An 18,994-nucleotide genomic window follows, 5' to 3' on the forward strand; every position below is an offset into this window, starting at 1 on the left:
TTGCCAGTTGCAGACAAGGATGACTCAAAGTATAAATCTAAACAGTCTGCATATGTAGCACACTGGTGTCTCCTGTCCTTGGCTTATTTTCTCTAGTCTTTCCACCACCCACTTGCAAATGAATGCTTGGTTCAGGAGACAGAAATGCACAAATCTTCTCTCTTTATCTGTTGTAGGTGTGTCTAAGGTACTTTTAAAAATGTGTGCCATTTCTAAGTGACACTTGAAGATGCCTTGTATTGTTTTGTATTTCTTCACCTCACTTTCTTTAGTTTGATTACTTCAAGTCTAAGCAAAGCACATTGCTTGGTCCACTTTAAGTTTTATGAATAGAATAGCTTATGTTATCACCATTGATCTTGGCCCTCTGTGTCTGAAGGAACAGATAGCTGAAACACTGAATTTTATAAGGACATTAACAAATAAAGTGTATTTGATGTGGATTGGTCACAAAAATACCTCTGACATACCACATTAAGACAATGAGCCCTAGAAGAAGACCATAGAAAAATGCATGTTGTGATGGGTCATTTATCTTATCTGTAAGAAAAGCAATGTTCTAGAAACTGCTGAGAAACCCCCTTATTATCATTATATCTATGAAAACCATCCATTTTGTGAATGCCCAAGATCTCTAGTTTGTGATTGCAAAGTTTCAGGAGGCTGTGATTATCATAAAGGCCACAACAGGTCATTTTATACAGTGATGTCAAGTTTCAAAATGGTCTCACAACAATGAAATGACTGTGATGGAGACTAACATCGTTACACATGAATAAAATTGGGCTCATGGAATCCACAAGAGTCAGTCATACCCAATTTATGCAATTCCAGGACTGTTTAGGGACCAAAGTATGCAGAAATATTCAAATACAATAGGCAAAATATCACATTTGTACTGCATGCAAATAAATTGCATGGTTTTTGCCCCATGCTGTATGGGGCTAACATAAAGCTGCCAAGTCTGTAAAAGGGAAACTTGTGCGTACCCACAGAAACCATTTTTATTCAGATTTCTTAAAGGATAACTTTGGTATTTTTCAACCTGGGCCCTATTTCCCCATGTGTATGTGTGCGGATGATCCATAGGTACAGCTCGTTTTTAAAATTGGTTCAGTATTGAGGGAGGTGGATGCAGCTGGCAGCTGCGAGGTAGATATGGGGGCAAATGCGTCCCGTATAAGTTTGCGCATTAAAAGTGCTTTTTTTCGCCACTGACCGGTTCAGATCACCAGTGCTATCTCTGTAAATAGCATACTAAGCGTTTCCCTTACCCTTCACTTCCTCTGGGCTGTGTGTGACGTCATCTCGCAAGAGCTTTGCTTGCAGTAAATGTGCGTCTCGGAGACAGTTCTAGGTATCAGTATTACATGAATAAAAACATTAGTTATACATTCTTCATGGATAGTTGACCATTTGGCCCCTGTGGTTTTGGCCGCCTCCTCCAATTTATTTTGGGCACATGAAAAATGGTATCCAGCACTGCCCTGTTGATCAGAGGGGGGAAATCCTCTAACGTAGTTACACAGCGTTTGGTAGTTTCTGAATCATCCCAGGACACATCAAGACCATGAATATTGGGCAACAGGTCCTACTCGTTGCAACCACAGGAGCACCACCAGTCCTCAGAGATTCGCATTCGTGCAGCCGCTGCTTCACCCTCGTCTGCTCATTGGCCCTCTCTTTCTATCCTCGTCTGCTCTTCAGTTTCTTGGAGCTCCTAGTCCATATACTCGGGCTCAAATAAGTAGGGACAGCCATCGTAATAAAAGGGCTCATCCTCATTCTTGAAATTGGGTAAATATGCAGCCATAATACCGATGCAGTAAAACTCTCAACTGTACTCCGGGACAACAGTGCCACTCTGAGCGGCGCTCAGCATGGCTCCTCTGTTTTCTTCCAGCAACAAGCAAAGCTCTCGCGAGATGACGTCACACACAGCCCAGAGGAAGTGAAGGGTAAGGGAAACGCTTAGTATGCTATTTACAGAGATAGCACTGGCGATCTGAACCGGTCAGTGGTGAAAAAAAGCACTTTTAATGCGCAAACTTATATGGGACACATTTGGCCCCATATCTACCATTTTAGCTCATTTCGCGGCTGCCGGCTGCATCCGCCTCCCTCAATACTGAACCAATTTTAAAACGAGTTGTACCTATGAATCATACGCACACATACTCATGGGGAAATAGGGCCCAGGTTGAAAAATACTGAAGTTATCCTTTAAGGTAAGAGGTCAAGGGACCCCTGTGAAAATGTTAGTGTTCCCCACACCAAAATGTTGCCTAACTTTGGAGTGTTATTTAGCCCCCTTCCCAACAACCTACCATGACATGGTTGCTACCAATGGGCTCCTTAGGTCTTCTAGTTTCATATGACAACTAATGTCAGTCGAAGTATCTTGCAGTCCTGCGGGTCTCTTAAGTTAATAAGGTTAGTATTGCTGCTGATAACAGTCTGGCAGATGGAATTAATACATCCCTGATCTGAGTTAGCAGCAAACACTGACTGGCTAGCAGGCCCTTGTGATTTAAAGTGAATCTTGTGTACTTGCTGTTTTTGCTTTCTTTTATCTTCACAGCAAAACGCAGCACAGAAAAATGGACAGAGTGCACACTAGGCTGTACATCAATAAATTACAGTGTTATTTTCATGCTTGAGATCACCTGAGGCATAAGATGAATTAGATATACTAAAGGCAGCTGAGGTGTGTTGGACTGCCACACTAAAATTAGGCAGTCTGTAGAGAGATGTTTTCTTGCCTCGCCTCTCCTGCCCTCAAATTCAAGAATGAGATGTTCCTGTCTTTTTCCTCCAGGCTTGATCACATTCCTAATTATCAGGGAGTTCTTGCTAATGTGTCTTGCTTATTCTTTCACCTCTCTAGCAATCTCAAAGAGTCTGGAGCCAGTGACAGGTCAGCTGAACAATACAATTGCTGCTAAACTGACCGCCGTGGAGGTCACCCTGAAGGACAATGTCAGCAAGGTGGTCAAATCAAAGGTAAGCAGCTGGCCCTGCATTCTGTCCAATGTGAAATCTTTGTAACATCACCTGCTCCCTTCTGCCCTGCTCAATGTACCTTCTTTTTGGTTACAGAATACAACAGATGCAATTGGTCGAGCAGCAGCTGAGGCGATGCAGGGGCCCATCCAAGCAGCCTATAAAGACACCTTCCAAAGCATCGTGCTGCCTGTTTTTGAAAGAGGCTGCCAATCCATGTTCCAACAAATCAACGACAGCTTCAAACAAGGCACACAAGAATGTAAGTCCATTTCGGCTAACGTCAAGTTCTGTGGTTTTGTTTGCAAATAAATAATAAAATATAATACTGATATCAAGATATGATGGCGATAACCTCCTGCAATGTCACTGTTTTACTTGCATGCTGTGAAAATAGACTATCCATTCACTCAGTACACGTCTAGACATTAAAAGTTTTGGAATGTTTTAACTGTTGTCCTTTTTGAGACACCTTGTATTGGCACTTTCTTTCTGTTAGTTGTTTCCTGTATCTAGCCCTGAAATCAGGGTCTGTTTATCTGGAAGTCTAATTAAATAACCATCTCTTTCAAAAAGCTCAGGGACAGCTTTTGTAACAACGCCTTTTTAGTCTGAGCCAGGGCACTGATGTGTTGATAAGCAGCCTATTTATTCTGAGATTGTGCTCATGCCCACCTCTGTAAGCTGGCAGCTTGGTGTTTTTTAAATGTACCAAGGCTGTCATAATGTGTACAGAGGGGAGACACACACAGTTACCCTGCAGTAAATAGGGAGGCCACAATACCCCTCTGAGCATGTGTTCTCTTGTGAGCTTGTTCCAATTTAAATTTAATCCGTGATCAAATTCAGGGTTTAGCTTTTTGTGTGTAAATATTGACTGTAACTTTGTGAATGCTGCATTGCCTCTGCACTGCCATTCGGCTACTGTGCCAGCCTTCAGCTTTGTCGTTTATGCCCACATTTTCTCTTTGTTTTTGGTGCATGGTTTTTAAGGATGTCTCGATCCATTCTCAATGATTGGTAATGGGGCCAGTCAAGGCATTTTTTAACTAATCAGCATTGGCTATATTGCGCTACATTCCTGTCCTTTGTTTTACGTCAGCTGGTGTTTTTACTTGCGAAACCTTCATGCATAACAACGCAACGACTGCAGCAGCAACTCTCTCTCCTCTCCTCTGCTTGGGTCTTGTGTGTGTAAGAGCAGGGGCTTAGCCCTGCCTGCGGCAAAACACCACACACCATAAACGACAGCAAAAAGCGGTATGAGACTGTTTATTTGTTTTATTTACTGAAGTAATGAGCACTCTTTTAATTTCAGGTCAGTGTGAGTCTCTTGTGATTTGCTGTCATCTATAGCACATTGTGTTTCATCACGCTGCTCAGACGAGACACAGCTCTTGTGACAACCACACATCACAACTCTGCAAATGCAACAAAAACCTCATGAGTAAAAAAGAGTAATATAATAACATAGCTTAATCTGCGTAAAACATGTACAAACAACAAAAGTAAACACTCAACGGAATACAGCTCATTCACTTTGGCTAACTCAGACAAGGCTGCACCAAAACAACAGACACAGGGAATAGAGTATGGACAGAGGAATTACCTCGAGACAGCGACAAGGCCAAAAAGATTTAAAAGAGAGTTTGTTATTTTAAATATCAATATTTTATAAATAATAATAACAAATTAAAAAATATGGAACAGCTAGATGCAGGCAATTTTTTTCTTAATGCATTGCTGAGCTATGAAATAGTCAGTCATAGGCTATACATTATATTGATTTTGATAACTTTACTACTTTACTACTACTTTACGTACTTGATGAAGTTTCGGATTAGGACTTCATATATTGGCAGATACTCAAAATTAAGTGACTCGGATCAGGATTTGGGGGAAAAAAACTTGATTGGGACATACACAATGATGTTAAAGGAAACTTTGGTATTTTTATCAACCTGGACCCTGTTGGAGTACAGAAAGGGTAGCTTTGTGGTATCTAAAAGATATTCAATGTCATGGCTGAATATTTAGTTGATTTTGACAATGTGGAAAAGTTAGCAAGATTTCGAAAGATCAGTATAACAGTAACAGTTGGAGTGGCAAGATTAAGCACTTTCAATGGATGATAATTAATGCTGCACATTTTATGTAGGGATTACATTGCAGCCTGTTCAGTTGCTGCTGGCTGCAGTGGTTTCTCTGAATACAGGACCAATTTAGAGAATTGTCTCCATTAATCACTGAGACATAAAAACATGGGAAAATAGGGGCCAAGCTGGAAAAACACCAAGTTTCCCTATAAGTTTGATACATGGAATTGCAATAATGTCCCAAGTGTAATATATATGGATACATCATGCAGTGTGCCATAATACATTTTAGATGTGTGTTGACTGTGAATAATATCCACAATCACACAGACTACCTTCATCTGTTGGAGGGAAACCATAAACAACCCAAACATCCTTGCTTCCACTGTCAGTGTAATTGTGTTCAGTTCAACACTGTCACCCCAGTTATGGAAGTAGCACTTGAGAGTGCAACACATAAATCAGCTGCTGGGTTTCTCTATAGAGCTTCTGCACTGGTTGCTCAGTCTCTGTGGTTTTGGCATTACTGTTGCCCTTTCACGTTACACTGAGCCAATTTATAATGTGTTTGCTTATGTTAGGAGGAGGAGGAGGAGGAGGAGAACAACTGATTTTCTGTTGACTTTCATCTTTGCAGACATCCAACAGCTTGAGACCCATATGAAGAACAGAAAGCAGAGGGAGCAGGAGTCACGAGACCCCATGATTGGCCAGCTCCAGCAGATGATCGACAGCTTCCAAAGCTCCACTGATCAGCTGGCCAATAACATCACAGCTAACGTCCGGGCAGACGTCCAGCACCAGATCCAGATGATGGTGGGAAAGTATGTATCCAATTATCCCTCATTGATCACACTGTTTGCCACTTGTGATCAGAAAGTGAAAGTAAAACCTTTCTTTTTTTTTATTGTGCCAGATTTAATAGAAGTGAATCTTCTCTGAACCATTCACACTTTCTGTCCTGTTTTCTTTTCTCTGCCATTTAACTTAATTTACATATATGATCATGCTGTAATTAGACACAGCATGTCTGCGCTCATCAAAACAATTTTTAATTCTAAAATAAATTTAAAATAGAACTCTGACGGTGCCCACTTAGCACGGTGAAATGTAACCATCAAGTTTTATAGGAATCCTGCTGTTAACTGGTATTACCTGCGGTGGCTGATCTGATAGCATTGATTGACATTCCAGGCAGATATTTTGAATATCAGATATGCGAATCAGCAGATGCCTGTGCCAGCAGCCCTGGCCTTATTCACTGCCTATTGAGCTGGTGCATAATGGGCTGGAGAGTAGAAACAAGCAAGGCTTAATCCTGGGGCTAATGTAAGAACATAAATTCGATCGAGTCTCTTGTTCCCTCTGCAATTAATTTCATGGCCTCTAGAGTTTATAGATTTGTCGGGGGCGGAGCAGAGAGAAAGTAGTTGGCCAACTTAAACTTTAAAATCTTGAAAAGGAAGTGACAGCGCCGGATTGTGCAGAGCCAGATTTTTTTTCTTTGCTCAGAGATTCAGATAGCTTGTATGTTAAGTACATCAATTCAATCAAACTTTGTGCCAACATAGAGACATGATTACACTCACAAAAAGTGATTGAATGCCAGTTTGTTGACATAGCCAGCCTGCTGCAGTGCAGGATAGTGCTTAAAAATGTATGTAATGGGGAGGATTACCCTTCCTCTCACGTTTCCTTTCTGTCCTTTTCCTCCACAGTTTGCAGGAGTCTATTCTTAGCCACGTGCAGCGAATTGTCAAAGGGGAGGTGAGCCTGGCAATGAAGGAGCAGCAGGCAGTGGTGACCTCCAGCATCATGCAGGCAATGAGGTCGGCAGCCGGCACGCCCGTCCCCACAGCACACCTAGACTACCAGACACAGCAGGCCAACATCCTGCAGCTCCTCCAGCAGGGCCAGCTCAACCAGGCTTTCCAGCAGGTAACACACACACACACACACACACACACACACGGATATAACTAGGTGTATCAGTGGACATGTTGCAGCCTCTGAGGTTGAACTGTTTTTCCCAGCTGTGAATAAATGCAAACAGCTTGTCATCATGCACAGATATACGTGTATGTTCACACAAAAAAATTCCCACCAGGACAGTGAGGCCCAGAATGCCAATATGCTGCAACTACCTTCTACTGTCTCCTTTTTGCAGACACCAGTAGTGCATTAGCTGTGCTGCAGACACTCCTGCATTTTCTCCTAAATAGCTATGTATCTGAATCTACCCTAAGCGGCTGCCAAAAACTCTCTTCCCATCCCCACTTTTTCCTTTTTTTCAGCTGTTTGTCATCCACCATGTGTATGTGCATATAGCTCAGTTCTTAACCCATGGACTTTTTGTTTGACACTTGAAACCACCAGAATGGTCTGTCTGAACTCATACTTTAGTTAAAACCCCTGACTTACTTGCATGCTTAGTAGGAGTGTACATCACAAATTTCACCGAGATACAGTAATGTATCAGTCTTTTGACAACAATTAAATATTTGCTGATATCACAAACTCTGGCACAATGTGACACATGTCAGTTCAAGGGCCTGTGATTGATATATGACAGTATTTGTAAATCTCTGCATTGTCTTTTTCTTGGCTGCATTCCATTGTCTCCCTGGTGCTAGGCTGCTAACACTGTTAGAGTGTTTAGGAAGGAGGTGCGCTTGGATAGTAATGGTGACACAGATTGGCCATTGGAATTTCAAAATTCAGGCATGTCTCAAAAATGACACTATATATTGATGTTGGATCGTTGGTCGTGTGGAAACCTTACCTTACCTTATTACATTAAGATGTCAACAAGCAACATAAAAGCAAAAATTGTACTATCTTTACAGACATTGCTCTGGATACTTTTAGAAGTAACATACAACGGGGCGTCAGTGGCTTAGTGGTAGAGCAGGCGCCCCATATACACGGCTGTTGCCACAGCGGCCCGGGTTCGACTCCAGCCTGTGGCCCTTTGCTGCATGTCACTCCCACTCTCTCTCCCCCCTTCACACTTAACTGTCCTATCGATTAAAGGCAAAATGGCCCAAAAAAATATCTTTAAAAAAAGAAGTAACATACGACCACTAAAGAGGACGCTGCTTTGGTCAAAATCTTTCTGCTTTAAAGCTGGTGGACAAGTCCTTTCTTCAGGAATCCCACTGCGACTGTACAGGAATGTTTTTCTATAGATTTATTGCAGTGAAAAGGATACATGAATTTGCGTTTGAGCGTGCAAAGATTTATGACAACAGTTTAATTTGAATGTAATGCCTTTTCTCTTACTTCCCTTGCAGGCTCTGTCAGCAACAGATCTGAACTTGGTCTTGTATGTGTGTGAGACCATCGACTCTCAGCAGGTGTTTGGTCAGCACCCCTGCCCTCTCAGCCAGCCTGTGCTGCTGTCGCTCATCCAGCAGCTCTCCTCCAACCTCTCAACCCGCTCTGAGCTCAAAATCAGGTGAGGCTGTTTTACTTATGCTGTTTTTTGCACAGTGTGTGATTTTTACACTTACTTGCATCCACAGTAACACTAATCCCTGCTTAAAGATTACACAGTTTTCCTCTTGGGTCAGAGTAAACATTTGGTGGGTAATTTGTAGATGAATGAAAACACAATGTGGATTCCAACGTATGAGGTTTTTGCAGTTGAGATACAACCTTTTATGACAATAACAAAAGCCTGTTTTTTTAAACACGGAGATGCCGCGGTAGACCTTTCGTTTTACAAACCCAAACAACACTGGCATCATGCTGCCCCAGTGTGTAATTGTAGATTGCACGTCAGCATTCCTGAAGCAAAAGAGGTGTGACGGGCGTGACATTTATGACAACAACCTTGGACTCTATTGTGACATAAAACATATGCGTCTGTCAGTGTTTTCTAAATAATAACAATGGCATGACATGGCAATAACAGTCATTTATTAAGGAGCTCCTGCACCTCATTGCTGCTGTTCTTCTTCTTTGAGTTAGTTGCTAACTGCTGCTATGTGCAATCTCCTGCCAATGAGTTGTATTCATAACATGCCTTAAAAATGTCACACCTGCTAAGTCCTGCCGGCTGTCCCTTGTACACAGATGTTGATGCGGTGCTGTTAATACCTCCGCTGCCGGTTATAAAGGTGAGGCAGCTCTGTCCCTCCATTCTGCAATTGTACCTTTTATACAGAACGGCAAGGAGGAATAACGACGCAACATTCCTGCCTTGATCAGGCAATGTAAAAGAGGCTAATGGCTTGAGATACTTCATAATAATGAATGTTAGTAAGCTGAACGCTTCCCTATGCTTGTACTAGGACATCAAAATAATGACAGCGATATTGAGTGAAACAGTCGCTCGGCATTAAACCAGCCGACCTCAACTATAAAAAATCTTTGTGCGGCTGCAATACAGCATTTAAAAACATAACAACAAACAAACGTGTTTTCATGTGTATACACGCAGTGAGAGCTGAGGGATGATGAAGGAAGTCTGGGTACAGTATTAGCCTTGTCTCTTTATTGACACAGCACATCAGATCCACTCTAGTCTCACTTTACAGCTTGGACTATTTACAGAATTATTGATAATCTGCTGCATCTTTAATGAGGAAAAAAAAGTATTTTTTGCACATAAAAGAATGCAGGATTTGTAAATATTGACACATGAACAGGCCTGTCAGGAAAATTATGTCATCAACTTATTAAGGTCAGCAAGAATGATCAAGGTCATATCTATCTATCATACAATATTTTTGTTGTGTTTACATGTGTGTTTATCTACATAAGAATGTCACCAACATTTAAGTCGACGTAATGCCACAATAAAAAGCAGCATTTGGCTACTGGCATATAACCTGATAAGGAATGATTCTATGCCTCTGTGTCAAATGTTTAAAAGTTATTTAAGTGCAATTTTTGTGAACAGAGCCTGGGAGTTTATTTTATTTATTGTTTTGATTATATGGTTTTAGGTTATTTATCTATTCCCCGAATATTCTTAGGAATTAAAGTTTGTCGCTCTTTGAATGGGTTTACATGCATAATTATGCTATTATATTATCATTACATTAGTGGAACAAAACGGTCTTAAATTGACAATTATATTGTTTATCATAGTTATTGTCCTTCAAAAATAGTTGTCATGACAGGCCTACGGATGAAATACATGCACCGTTTCCAATTGAAAATAATGGAAGTACTGCTAACTTTTACCTGTATACTTTTCATATTACTTTCAGTATGTTGTCTCACACCGTTGTAGTTTGATGTAAGACCTGTCTGGCAATGCAGCAGGCATAACTTGGCTTTAATCAAAAACCTGTGAGCTGTATAAGCTTACTTCTTCCCAAAATGTCTTCATTTTAAGTTCGTTTTCTCTCAAAACAAGAGAACAAGTTTGGAATTGCATCACACGCCTCCTCTCGCACACAAGCTGGATCCCGGGCTAATGTCGATCTGTAACAAAGCCAGTCTTTGCCTAAACTTTTGCTCCCCATCTCATCTCCATTGTATGCCCATTATTCCTCGTCTCCTGAGTGTTACATGGTGCTAAACTGCTGACCCCATCACCCTGCTCCGTCTGTAGCCCTGCTCCATGGCTGTCCAGGGAGCACAGATGATCCTGTGAATAGCTTCACAAGTTTTAGATGCTGTCTATCGTTCTGTTCTTTCTGTGTCCTTGTATGTCTTATCCTGTTGTTCACTCTTGCACTCCTGTTTGTTTTTTCCTGTTGTTTTACAGAAGAGTGTGTTGTGTTCTGTAATTCTCAAGATGCATGTGGACATGTCTCCTCAGAGAGCCCCTACCTCTCTCACTCCATGTCCTAATCTCTTAGAAACCCTTGCATCCCCTCTCCTTTGGTTCGTGTCTCCCCCAGTAAACCTCTTTCTCTATCGGAGTCCCTTTACAGCACCGCTCTGTGTCTGGATCACCTGTCTGGTTCTGCGTTTATGTTGCAGCTGCCTACTGCTGCTAATACGGCCCTCTGGTGCCCCTCTGTGCCATCTGGAGAGAGAGGGGGGAGAGAGAGATGAGTGCAGCAGGATGTGGTTCAGTCTGAGGCATTGTTAGGACAGCACGGTTGTGGTTGGATGGGTTGTGGTGTGAGGGAGTTCAGTAGATAGAATCAAAACAGGATAAATCACAAAACTTCTTCACATCTTCTCACTCGTGCCTACTTTAATGGCAAATTGTATTTGAGCCACGCAGGAAAACTCTGTGCCCTAATGGAAGTCAATTAATATTGGGATAAGACAAAAACTACAACAATTATAAGGTATATTTTAGAAGGCTTTGCACAAGATAAAAGAGCCCTCGTTTTCTTTACTCCTGATTGTTAGTATCTTTGAGGAATCCATGAAAGATTCGCAAAGAGAAACAAAAGCAACACTAGGATTGTTAGGACCAGAGAGGATCATTAGCAGGACCGTTTGCTGGTTTTGAAGAACACATTAGTGTTGAAATGGATGCAAGAATGATGTGAACTGAGGGAGCATGAAAAGGAATATAATGTATGTCTTTTTTTAAGTGTTGGAAAGGGTTGGACACAATTTAGTTAGCTGATTATTTCCTGTAAGACATAAACTAACTAGTCAGTATCTGTGGTGTTCTGTGCAGTGACGTTAAATGTCATAAAGAGTGTGTTGGCAGTGTTATGGGGATTTGATAGGCTTGTAATGTGTGTGTGTTGAGGGGAACTCTGGCTAGAGGCCAGCTGGCGATGTGGGAACAGCTCTAATGCTAGACTGGGATCAGGTAATGCTCCGGATGAGGAGATGAATGGTCATTTAAACTGTAAAGACACAGGGCGGAGGAGCAGGACAGAAATAGAGCACCGCTGGACAGTCTGACCACCAGATGTCTGACTAAAACAATTAATTGAGCAGTTAAATGTAGTGTGGTCTGAGTGGGAGGACAGGACACAGGTGACAGTGGCATAACTCAATTTCTGCTGTGGTATTTGAGCGAAAAACACAAGGTGCACACTTACACAGTCGACAGGCAGCCAGGAAGGGGATCAAGGACGGCGCTTGACATTCAAACTGCGAAAGATAGTTGAGACAGAAGCGGACGTTCTTTCTGTCCCCTGCAGCTGCTCAAAGGGCCACAAACACAAATTCTATGCAAGTTAACCTCGTAGTGCTTTCAAAGCTGAATGAATGAAGTTTCAGGTTGTAGTCGTGAAAGTATCTTTCATTTTGTCATTTTATTCACGTAGGACAAACTTAACCATGGCCTCTTGTGCAGACTTAATTTTTTATTATTCTGTTTTTTTTTCTTGAGCTAAATTCTGCCTGTCCTTCCTGCTTATACCTGCAGTGGATAACCGAGAGGTGAAGTCCCTCTGCTTCAAGTGTCCCCCATGGGACCTTATTTCAGAAGAAATATTGGTGGTAGTTAGTGGAGAGACAAATATTTTTTATCCAGTTTGAATTGTGCCAACAATGAATAACAAATATGATGCTTGTTAATTTAAAATATATTTTTCAAGTTAATAAAGTCACAGTTTGTCATAGTACTATCTAGTTTTGTGCAAAAGCATTCAGTGAACTACATCTCTCATCTCACATGATATATGTAACCAGTACCAGCTAGCTAGCTAGGCAACTTAGCTATGTTCCACGCACAAATGTTATGTTATTTACCTGATGTGTTTTATCCAGCAACTCTCGGTCTCTTTATCAGACAGCAAGCAAAAGAGACGGGCAAGACCCCTTGCTAATGTGAAAATATGTCTGTACAAAACACACAGGCCTTGTAGCTTCAGCAAGAGAGAGAAATTTCAACAGTCTACTTCAACAATTTTTAGGGGTGCCCGATAACTATCGTGTCGATAATTATCAGGCCGATAACAGGAAGTTATTACGTCATTCCGATAAGTCCGATATCATGACGAATAGCCCCGATAACATATATAATTTTGTCAGCACGGCAGTGCCCCGCTCCCACTATGAGACCTGAGTGGCCTGCAGTGAATGCTGTGTTCAAGTGACGTCGGCATACTAACAAAAACTCTTTCTGACTGGGAAAATTCAAGAATACCCCCTCATGTCGGAAAACAACTCGTTAACTCGGTCATAATTTCACACAGACGCACACACTCTCTCTCTTTCTCACACACACACACACACACACACACACACACACACACAGACAGATGCGCACACTCTCTCTCACACTTTGCACGGTATACTGGTACCAACAGTAGACCGCGGCACTAAAACTCCACAGTACATATCAGTGTTTCCACTACATTCATTTAGCACCGGCGTGTCGCCGCTGCTAAATTATTGCCGCCGCCGCTGCTGCTCCTTCAAAACATTTTTGCAAATGCACCACCACTCTGAGACATCTGTGCACTTGCACAGTGCAGCAGCCAGTATAGTGAGGAGAGCAGCGGTGAGGGGAGTGGGAAGTGGGGGAAGGCTCCTATTTAGGGATGCACCGAATATATTCAGCCGAATATTGCAAAAAAACCCCCACACACTCGGTATTCGTGGAATAAGTGAAAAGCAAGGCCGAATAATAGCGGCGTGTTTTGCAATCAAACAGCGTGCAGTGACGGACAGTGTGGCGATAAACAGTAACGGCGAATCCTGCCGGTTGTGGGTTGAACGGGGGTCACAGACACGGACAGGAATACGTATTCCTGTCAAATAAGGCTGCGGATTATAACAGCTTACCGGCGAAGAAGTTTGGCTCCAGGTGAATAACTTGTTGTCATGACTGCCCAAAAGTACCTGAACAGCTGAGCCATGGGGGCACACAGTATGTGGCGTATCAGAGGAGAAACTTTAGGGACTGTTCGTTACTTATGAAGGGACTAGTTAGGGGAGGACGGTGGCTGGTTGATTTTTATTTCATTTATTTATTTTATTTTGATCCCCCCTATGTTAACCACTTATTGATGCTGTTTTTGAAGTATGAATAAGTCAATAAGTAATTTATTCCTTTGAAATATCATTGATGTATTATAGAAAATTGATTATCATTTTATAAATGACAAAAGGCACATCTGCCTCATTTTTGCTGTGGTATAGTGATACTGTCACTGGTATCGTACCGTGGGTCCCAATTTTGGTACCGTGACACTTTCTCAAACACACACAGACTCTGTCTCTCTGTCTCTCTCTGTCTCTCCTAATATGAGATAAAAGAACAACTGAACCTCATTTACCTTAGTGAAAAGGTATTCATTTGAATGGAACCATAAGCCAAAATTCTTTAAACTTATTTTTTTGTTACTATGGAATGCACTTTTCAGTTTGTTTACATAGACAAGTCTAACTTGTTCAGTGCAATCATTTTCTATATATATATATATATATTTTTTTTTGAACTTCTGGAATGAACTTTTTCAGTTTGTAATCCCGATGCATGTATTTGCATCAGTTCAAGGGGCCTTTATTTTTATATCAGTAAGTAATGCACCTTATTTAAATTGATGTTCATTTGAGATATCAAATAGTTTTTTTGTTTGACATCTTTTCGAAAATGTTTGAGATGCTTGCCAATAGTTTTTCATTGGGAAAAAATAAATATCTCTTCATTTAAAGAGTCAAAACTGTTTTGGTTTTGTTCATAGTATTGATGTCATGATCTTAGGTATATATGTGTGCACATATATAAAAGAAAAGTTATCGTGCATCCCTAACAATTTTATTACAAACTGAACCTTTTTTTTTTTTTTACTTGTAAAGTTAATAAGGCCTTAAAAGTTATTAAGTAGTCTTAAATTTGAATTTGTGAGGTCTTAATTGCCACATTAATTTTTTCGAAATTGAGTTATTCTTTTGTCAAAATGAGTCAAACTTTGAATCTTTGAGCCTATACCTGAACCAAATACTGTTTATTACTTTATACTCCCACTTTACCTGAGTCTGAGGTTGTCACTTGTACTTACCAAAGTGTACATTAGCCTAACTCTAACAACCATATTCCTACATAAAGGCTACCTCTGCATGGGACTACACATATGCTGCTTACCTTTATACTCACCTGCATTGCTTGAATGAAATCAATGTTGATTTGTCGTTTGATAAAAGATTATCTTGAAAAGGCCCACAACCCAAAGCGATGCTGTAGCGGCGCGCATTCGGTGCGACGGGCTTGTTTTTTCGTCCGGCGCACAGCTCCATGGACCTGCTTCTCCCTTCGGTGTTGGGTCAGATCTGTGTTCCCCCTCGGGCTGTGCCTCTCCTACTGTTTCCCATGGAGCTCTGCCCTGTTTGAAAGGTGAAGGAAGCCCGTATGTGGAAAGACGTCGCCTCCGAGATGTAGAATGTGTATTACAGAAGAGAAACACACATTTCAGGACCACTGACTTGTATCATCAGAACAGACGTGCTGTGATTTTCAGCCTGCTTTCATATTTAATAAAGGGGGGACAATACCTGACAGTAATATTCTCAGCTGTCAGGATGTGCCTGCTGTAAAGGATAAATATAATCATAGAAGGCTGAAAATCACAGGACATGTCTGCCTCCTTTCATATTTAATATAGGGGGAGGACCTTGTCTAAAAGTACAGCTGGCAAGATTCCCCCTGCCACAGGCCTTTGCCACCTTGGTCTCGAAAAAACCCCAGGGAAAACCCTATGTGCCTCACTGGAAATGTGTCTTTTTTGTCTTCATTGTCTGATGTGTCTGTCCCTCTGTGTCCCTGCTCAGCTACCTGGAGGATGCAGTGATGAACCTGGACCACGGGGACCCGCTGACAAGAGACCACATGTCCTCCGTGCTGGCCCAGGTTAGGCCGAAGCTCTTTACCTTCTTGCAGCAGGACCCCCACAGCCCGCTCAGCAAGAGGGCGCGGCGCCTAATGATGATGCTGCAGGGTCTCGTCAGCCACTAGTCCTACATTTAAAAAAATGGTGCAGGAGAGTCGTTTCCTCAGAGTTGCAGATCATGAGTCCATTTTTGTTATGAGTCCACGAATGTTTCAGAGAAAAGAGCAACAAGGACAACTTCACCCTACTCTGTTTTGGAGCTGAGGCTTGGACATGTTGTTGGTTGGTGAGGGAGGACAAGGGCTCCTAAATGACTGAGTTTGAAACCCCTTGTTTGGTTCAAGAAGGTTCCCTCCCACCCATCTGTCCCTGAATTCAGCTCTTTCCCCCATTCCATTTGTTCCTATTCCTCCCCCTGCTCTGCCTGCACCAGTTAAGTGTCAAGTTAGGAAGTAGAAGCTTGTTTTGTTTGTTTTCTCCTGGAAATACCTTCAATGCAAGACAATAATGGTCTGGACTACTCTTCAGTTCACTGTAGATTCCTCCAGACCTTCGTTACTGCTGCTTTTTTCCCGCAAGAGGCATTCTGGTTGTGTCTCTCATCCTTTCATCCCCATCGAGAAACAGAAGACTCTCAGAAACAACAGCAAGAGAGCCTGAAATTTCATGTTGTCCCCGTCTCCCAGACGCATCATACCTGACACTCCTTTGATGCCACTTCATCCAAATGTGCATAAGACTCAAAGAATGTTCAGTCGAGTGGTCCACAAGACCAAACATCGCTGTGTTTTTCAGTTTTTATCTGTTCTACTGTGTTCCTCTGACCCGTCAGTCAGACATGTTAAGTTTTGCGATACTGAACAAGCTGTGATGCAGGGGCTACTTCTGTGCAACAGAAGGAACGAAAGTATGCTAAAAGAAGACATGTTTTGCCTCAAAATGTCGCCTTGTATCTTGGCCTTAGAAGCAAACAGCAGGCTTGGACACATTTTTTCCTCCAATACAGACCAGCATCCTTGCTAGAGCCAACTTGGAATTCAGTTGCTGCAGGATTACGCTGTCCTCAGTTCAGGTTTTTTTAAACATCCAAGCTAATCCCGGCAACCAAAAGTATGTAACATTCAAAGCCATTTTGTGTTGGTGGCATTTTTCCTTTCAGTTATTTTTTAATAGGTTGGAGACGACAACCTTGCCAGGCCAAATCCGTCTCAGCGCTTTGAAGAGGATCAACATGCCGAATTGTTTTACGAAGTTAATTGAATTTGTCCCTGCGTTGGTATTCAGGATGAAAAGCATATTTCTTACTTTTTCCCATCTGGCCTTGTTTTTACAAATCATTCTAATGAGGGTCTCTGAAGGATACAGATAAGATTAAAGGATGAGAAGTAACATTTTTGAGATGTGACAAATATTTGCGGGGGTCCTCCAGGCTGAAAAGAATTCCCCTTTAAAATCTGAAATGTTTGGAGCCCAACATCGAGTTTGGCAGCCGTCCATGTGTACAGCTCTGTCCTGTAAATTAATCAGACCTCTCCCTGTGTTTCCTTCTGTACGTCTGTCCCTTTTTTATATAAACATTTAGCATTTGTAAGACTTGTATACTTGCTTTAAGAGTTGTCAAACTAGTTATAATACATAATAAAAACACTTCCTAAACATAATTGTTACTGATGATGTTATTTTATCAGGCTATTCCAAATAATGTTTGTGAATTTAACGTGCAGTTACTGATCATAGGCTCTAGGAGGCAGCACTTAGTTGGACTGCAGATGTTCACCCTCCTTGTCATTTAGGTTTTGGATGCAGAAATCATTCCTGCTCTTACAGTATCTTCTCTTACCAAACATTGAAAAGCCTGCACTGTCTGTTCATCTTCAGTGTGTTGAAAGTGTATGATAATTTATGTACAGCCCATTTACACACATCATAGTTTAAGTGCAGGGTGACCACACTGTTTTGCTGATTGTAAAATAAAAGTTCTGTTAATTTGATCTCTGTGTTTAGATTCTGTTAAGTTGGATTTGTCTAGCAAGTGCCTTATTGTACTCTACATGTTTTACTCCAACATTTGATCCCATTTGGGCCTTTAGACTTGTTTGAGCATTATCCCACAGCAGTTCCTTTTTAGTTTTACAAGCGTTTATGTTGTTGGATCTGATGTAAGGCTCAAACAGCACAGCAGGGGAGAATCTTTGTGTTCTGTTTGCAAACATTTGACTACCAAGACAGCTGATTGAGAAAGATATTTGAATGCTCATGAAACAGAGAGCAGTATTATTTTGACTACTGCCACCTTCACCTTTGAGTCATAGACCGCAGTTCATTGTCCTCTGAGCAGAAGGACAGGTTGACTCCTGCTTTGCCCTGAGTGGGAGCTGTGTGTGAGAACCAGCTGAGGTTTGTGTGGATATTGTTTTTTCGGTTTGCACTCTGTTCATTTCCCTCTGCTTGGATGCTTATGTTGTATGTTTTACAGTTTATTTTACCCTAAACATTTTGGAATAAAAAAAAGACTTGTTCACTTTATTGTGTCATTATTCGTCCTGTTTTTGCAGAAAACAGTCCTGACCTAAAGTTCAAGTGAGCTGCTTTAGTGTTGAGCAGTCTGTTCCCTCCGCAGGCAATGTTAGAACAGCGCCATTCCCTGAAGATGGGGACTCAGGACCTTGCTCGTGGGCACTTCAGTGACCCACAGTGGTGGAAAGAAACTAAATACATTTCATAAGTGTGGCTCTTTGCACAATTTTGAGGCACTTGTACTCAAGTATTTCCATTTAATGCTACTTTATACTTCTACTGGACCACGATTCAGAGGGCAACACTAGTTCATACGCCACTTCATTTATTCAACAGCTTTTCAGACAAAGATTTTACATAAAAAAAACACATGAGCTTACGAAATACCATAAATTGTTGAGGATGAAGCCAGTGATTCCAGAACTTTTTGGCATGTGGCCCCTCAAAAAAAAACCAGACTGATTGGGATTTCTATCCATGAGATGCTAGTTTAACCCAAAGTGACAGTCCCCTTTTAAAACTTCTCAGGTAGGTCCATTTGTTCAACTGATGAAGGCACAAAAAGGTAAAATTATCAGAGTGGCCGTACACACGCACCATTCTGCTACGTCCCCAAAGTGCCGAAAACTGCAATTCCTCAAATGACCACTTGAGGCTTGCTCCAAAGTC

At 41.6% G+C, this 18,994-nt stretch overlaps 1 protein-coding gene across 1 annotated transcript in view; it reads left to right on the forward strand.

Annotated features, from left to right (window-relative positions):
• Positions 1-18,334, forward strand: part of edc4 (enhancer of mRNA decapping 4) — a 35,245-nt gene extending 16,911 nt beyond the window's left edge. Inside the window, exons 25-30 of the mRNA XM_049574132.1 lie at positions 2,888-3,003; positions 3,100-3,265; positions 5,737-5,923; positions 6,818-7,037; positions 8,393-8,556; positions 15,750-18,334. Coding sequence (XP_049430089.1) covers positions 2,888-3,003; positions 3,100-3,265; positions 5,737-5,923; positions 6,818-7,037; positions 8,393-8,556; positions 15,750-15,933 — 1,037 coding nt within the window. The 3' untranslated portion in view covers positions 15,934-18,334. The remainder of the gene's footprint in view (positions 1-2,887; positions 3,004-3,099; positions 3,266-5,736; positions 5,924-6,817; positions 7,038-8,392; positions 8,557-15,749) is intronic.
• The last annotated feature ends 660 nt before the right edge of the window (positions 18,335-18,994 follow it).

The sequence above is a fragment of the Epinephelus fuscoguttatus genome, linkage group LG4 (assembly GCF_011397635.1).
Source record: "Epinephelus fuscoguttatus linkage group LG4, E.fuscoguttatus.final_Chr_v1".
Taxonomy (NCBI): Eukaryota; Metazoa; Chordata; class Actinopteri; order Perciformes; family Serranidae; genus Epinephelus; species Epinephelus fuscoguttatus.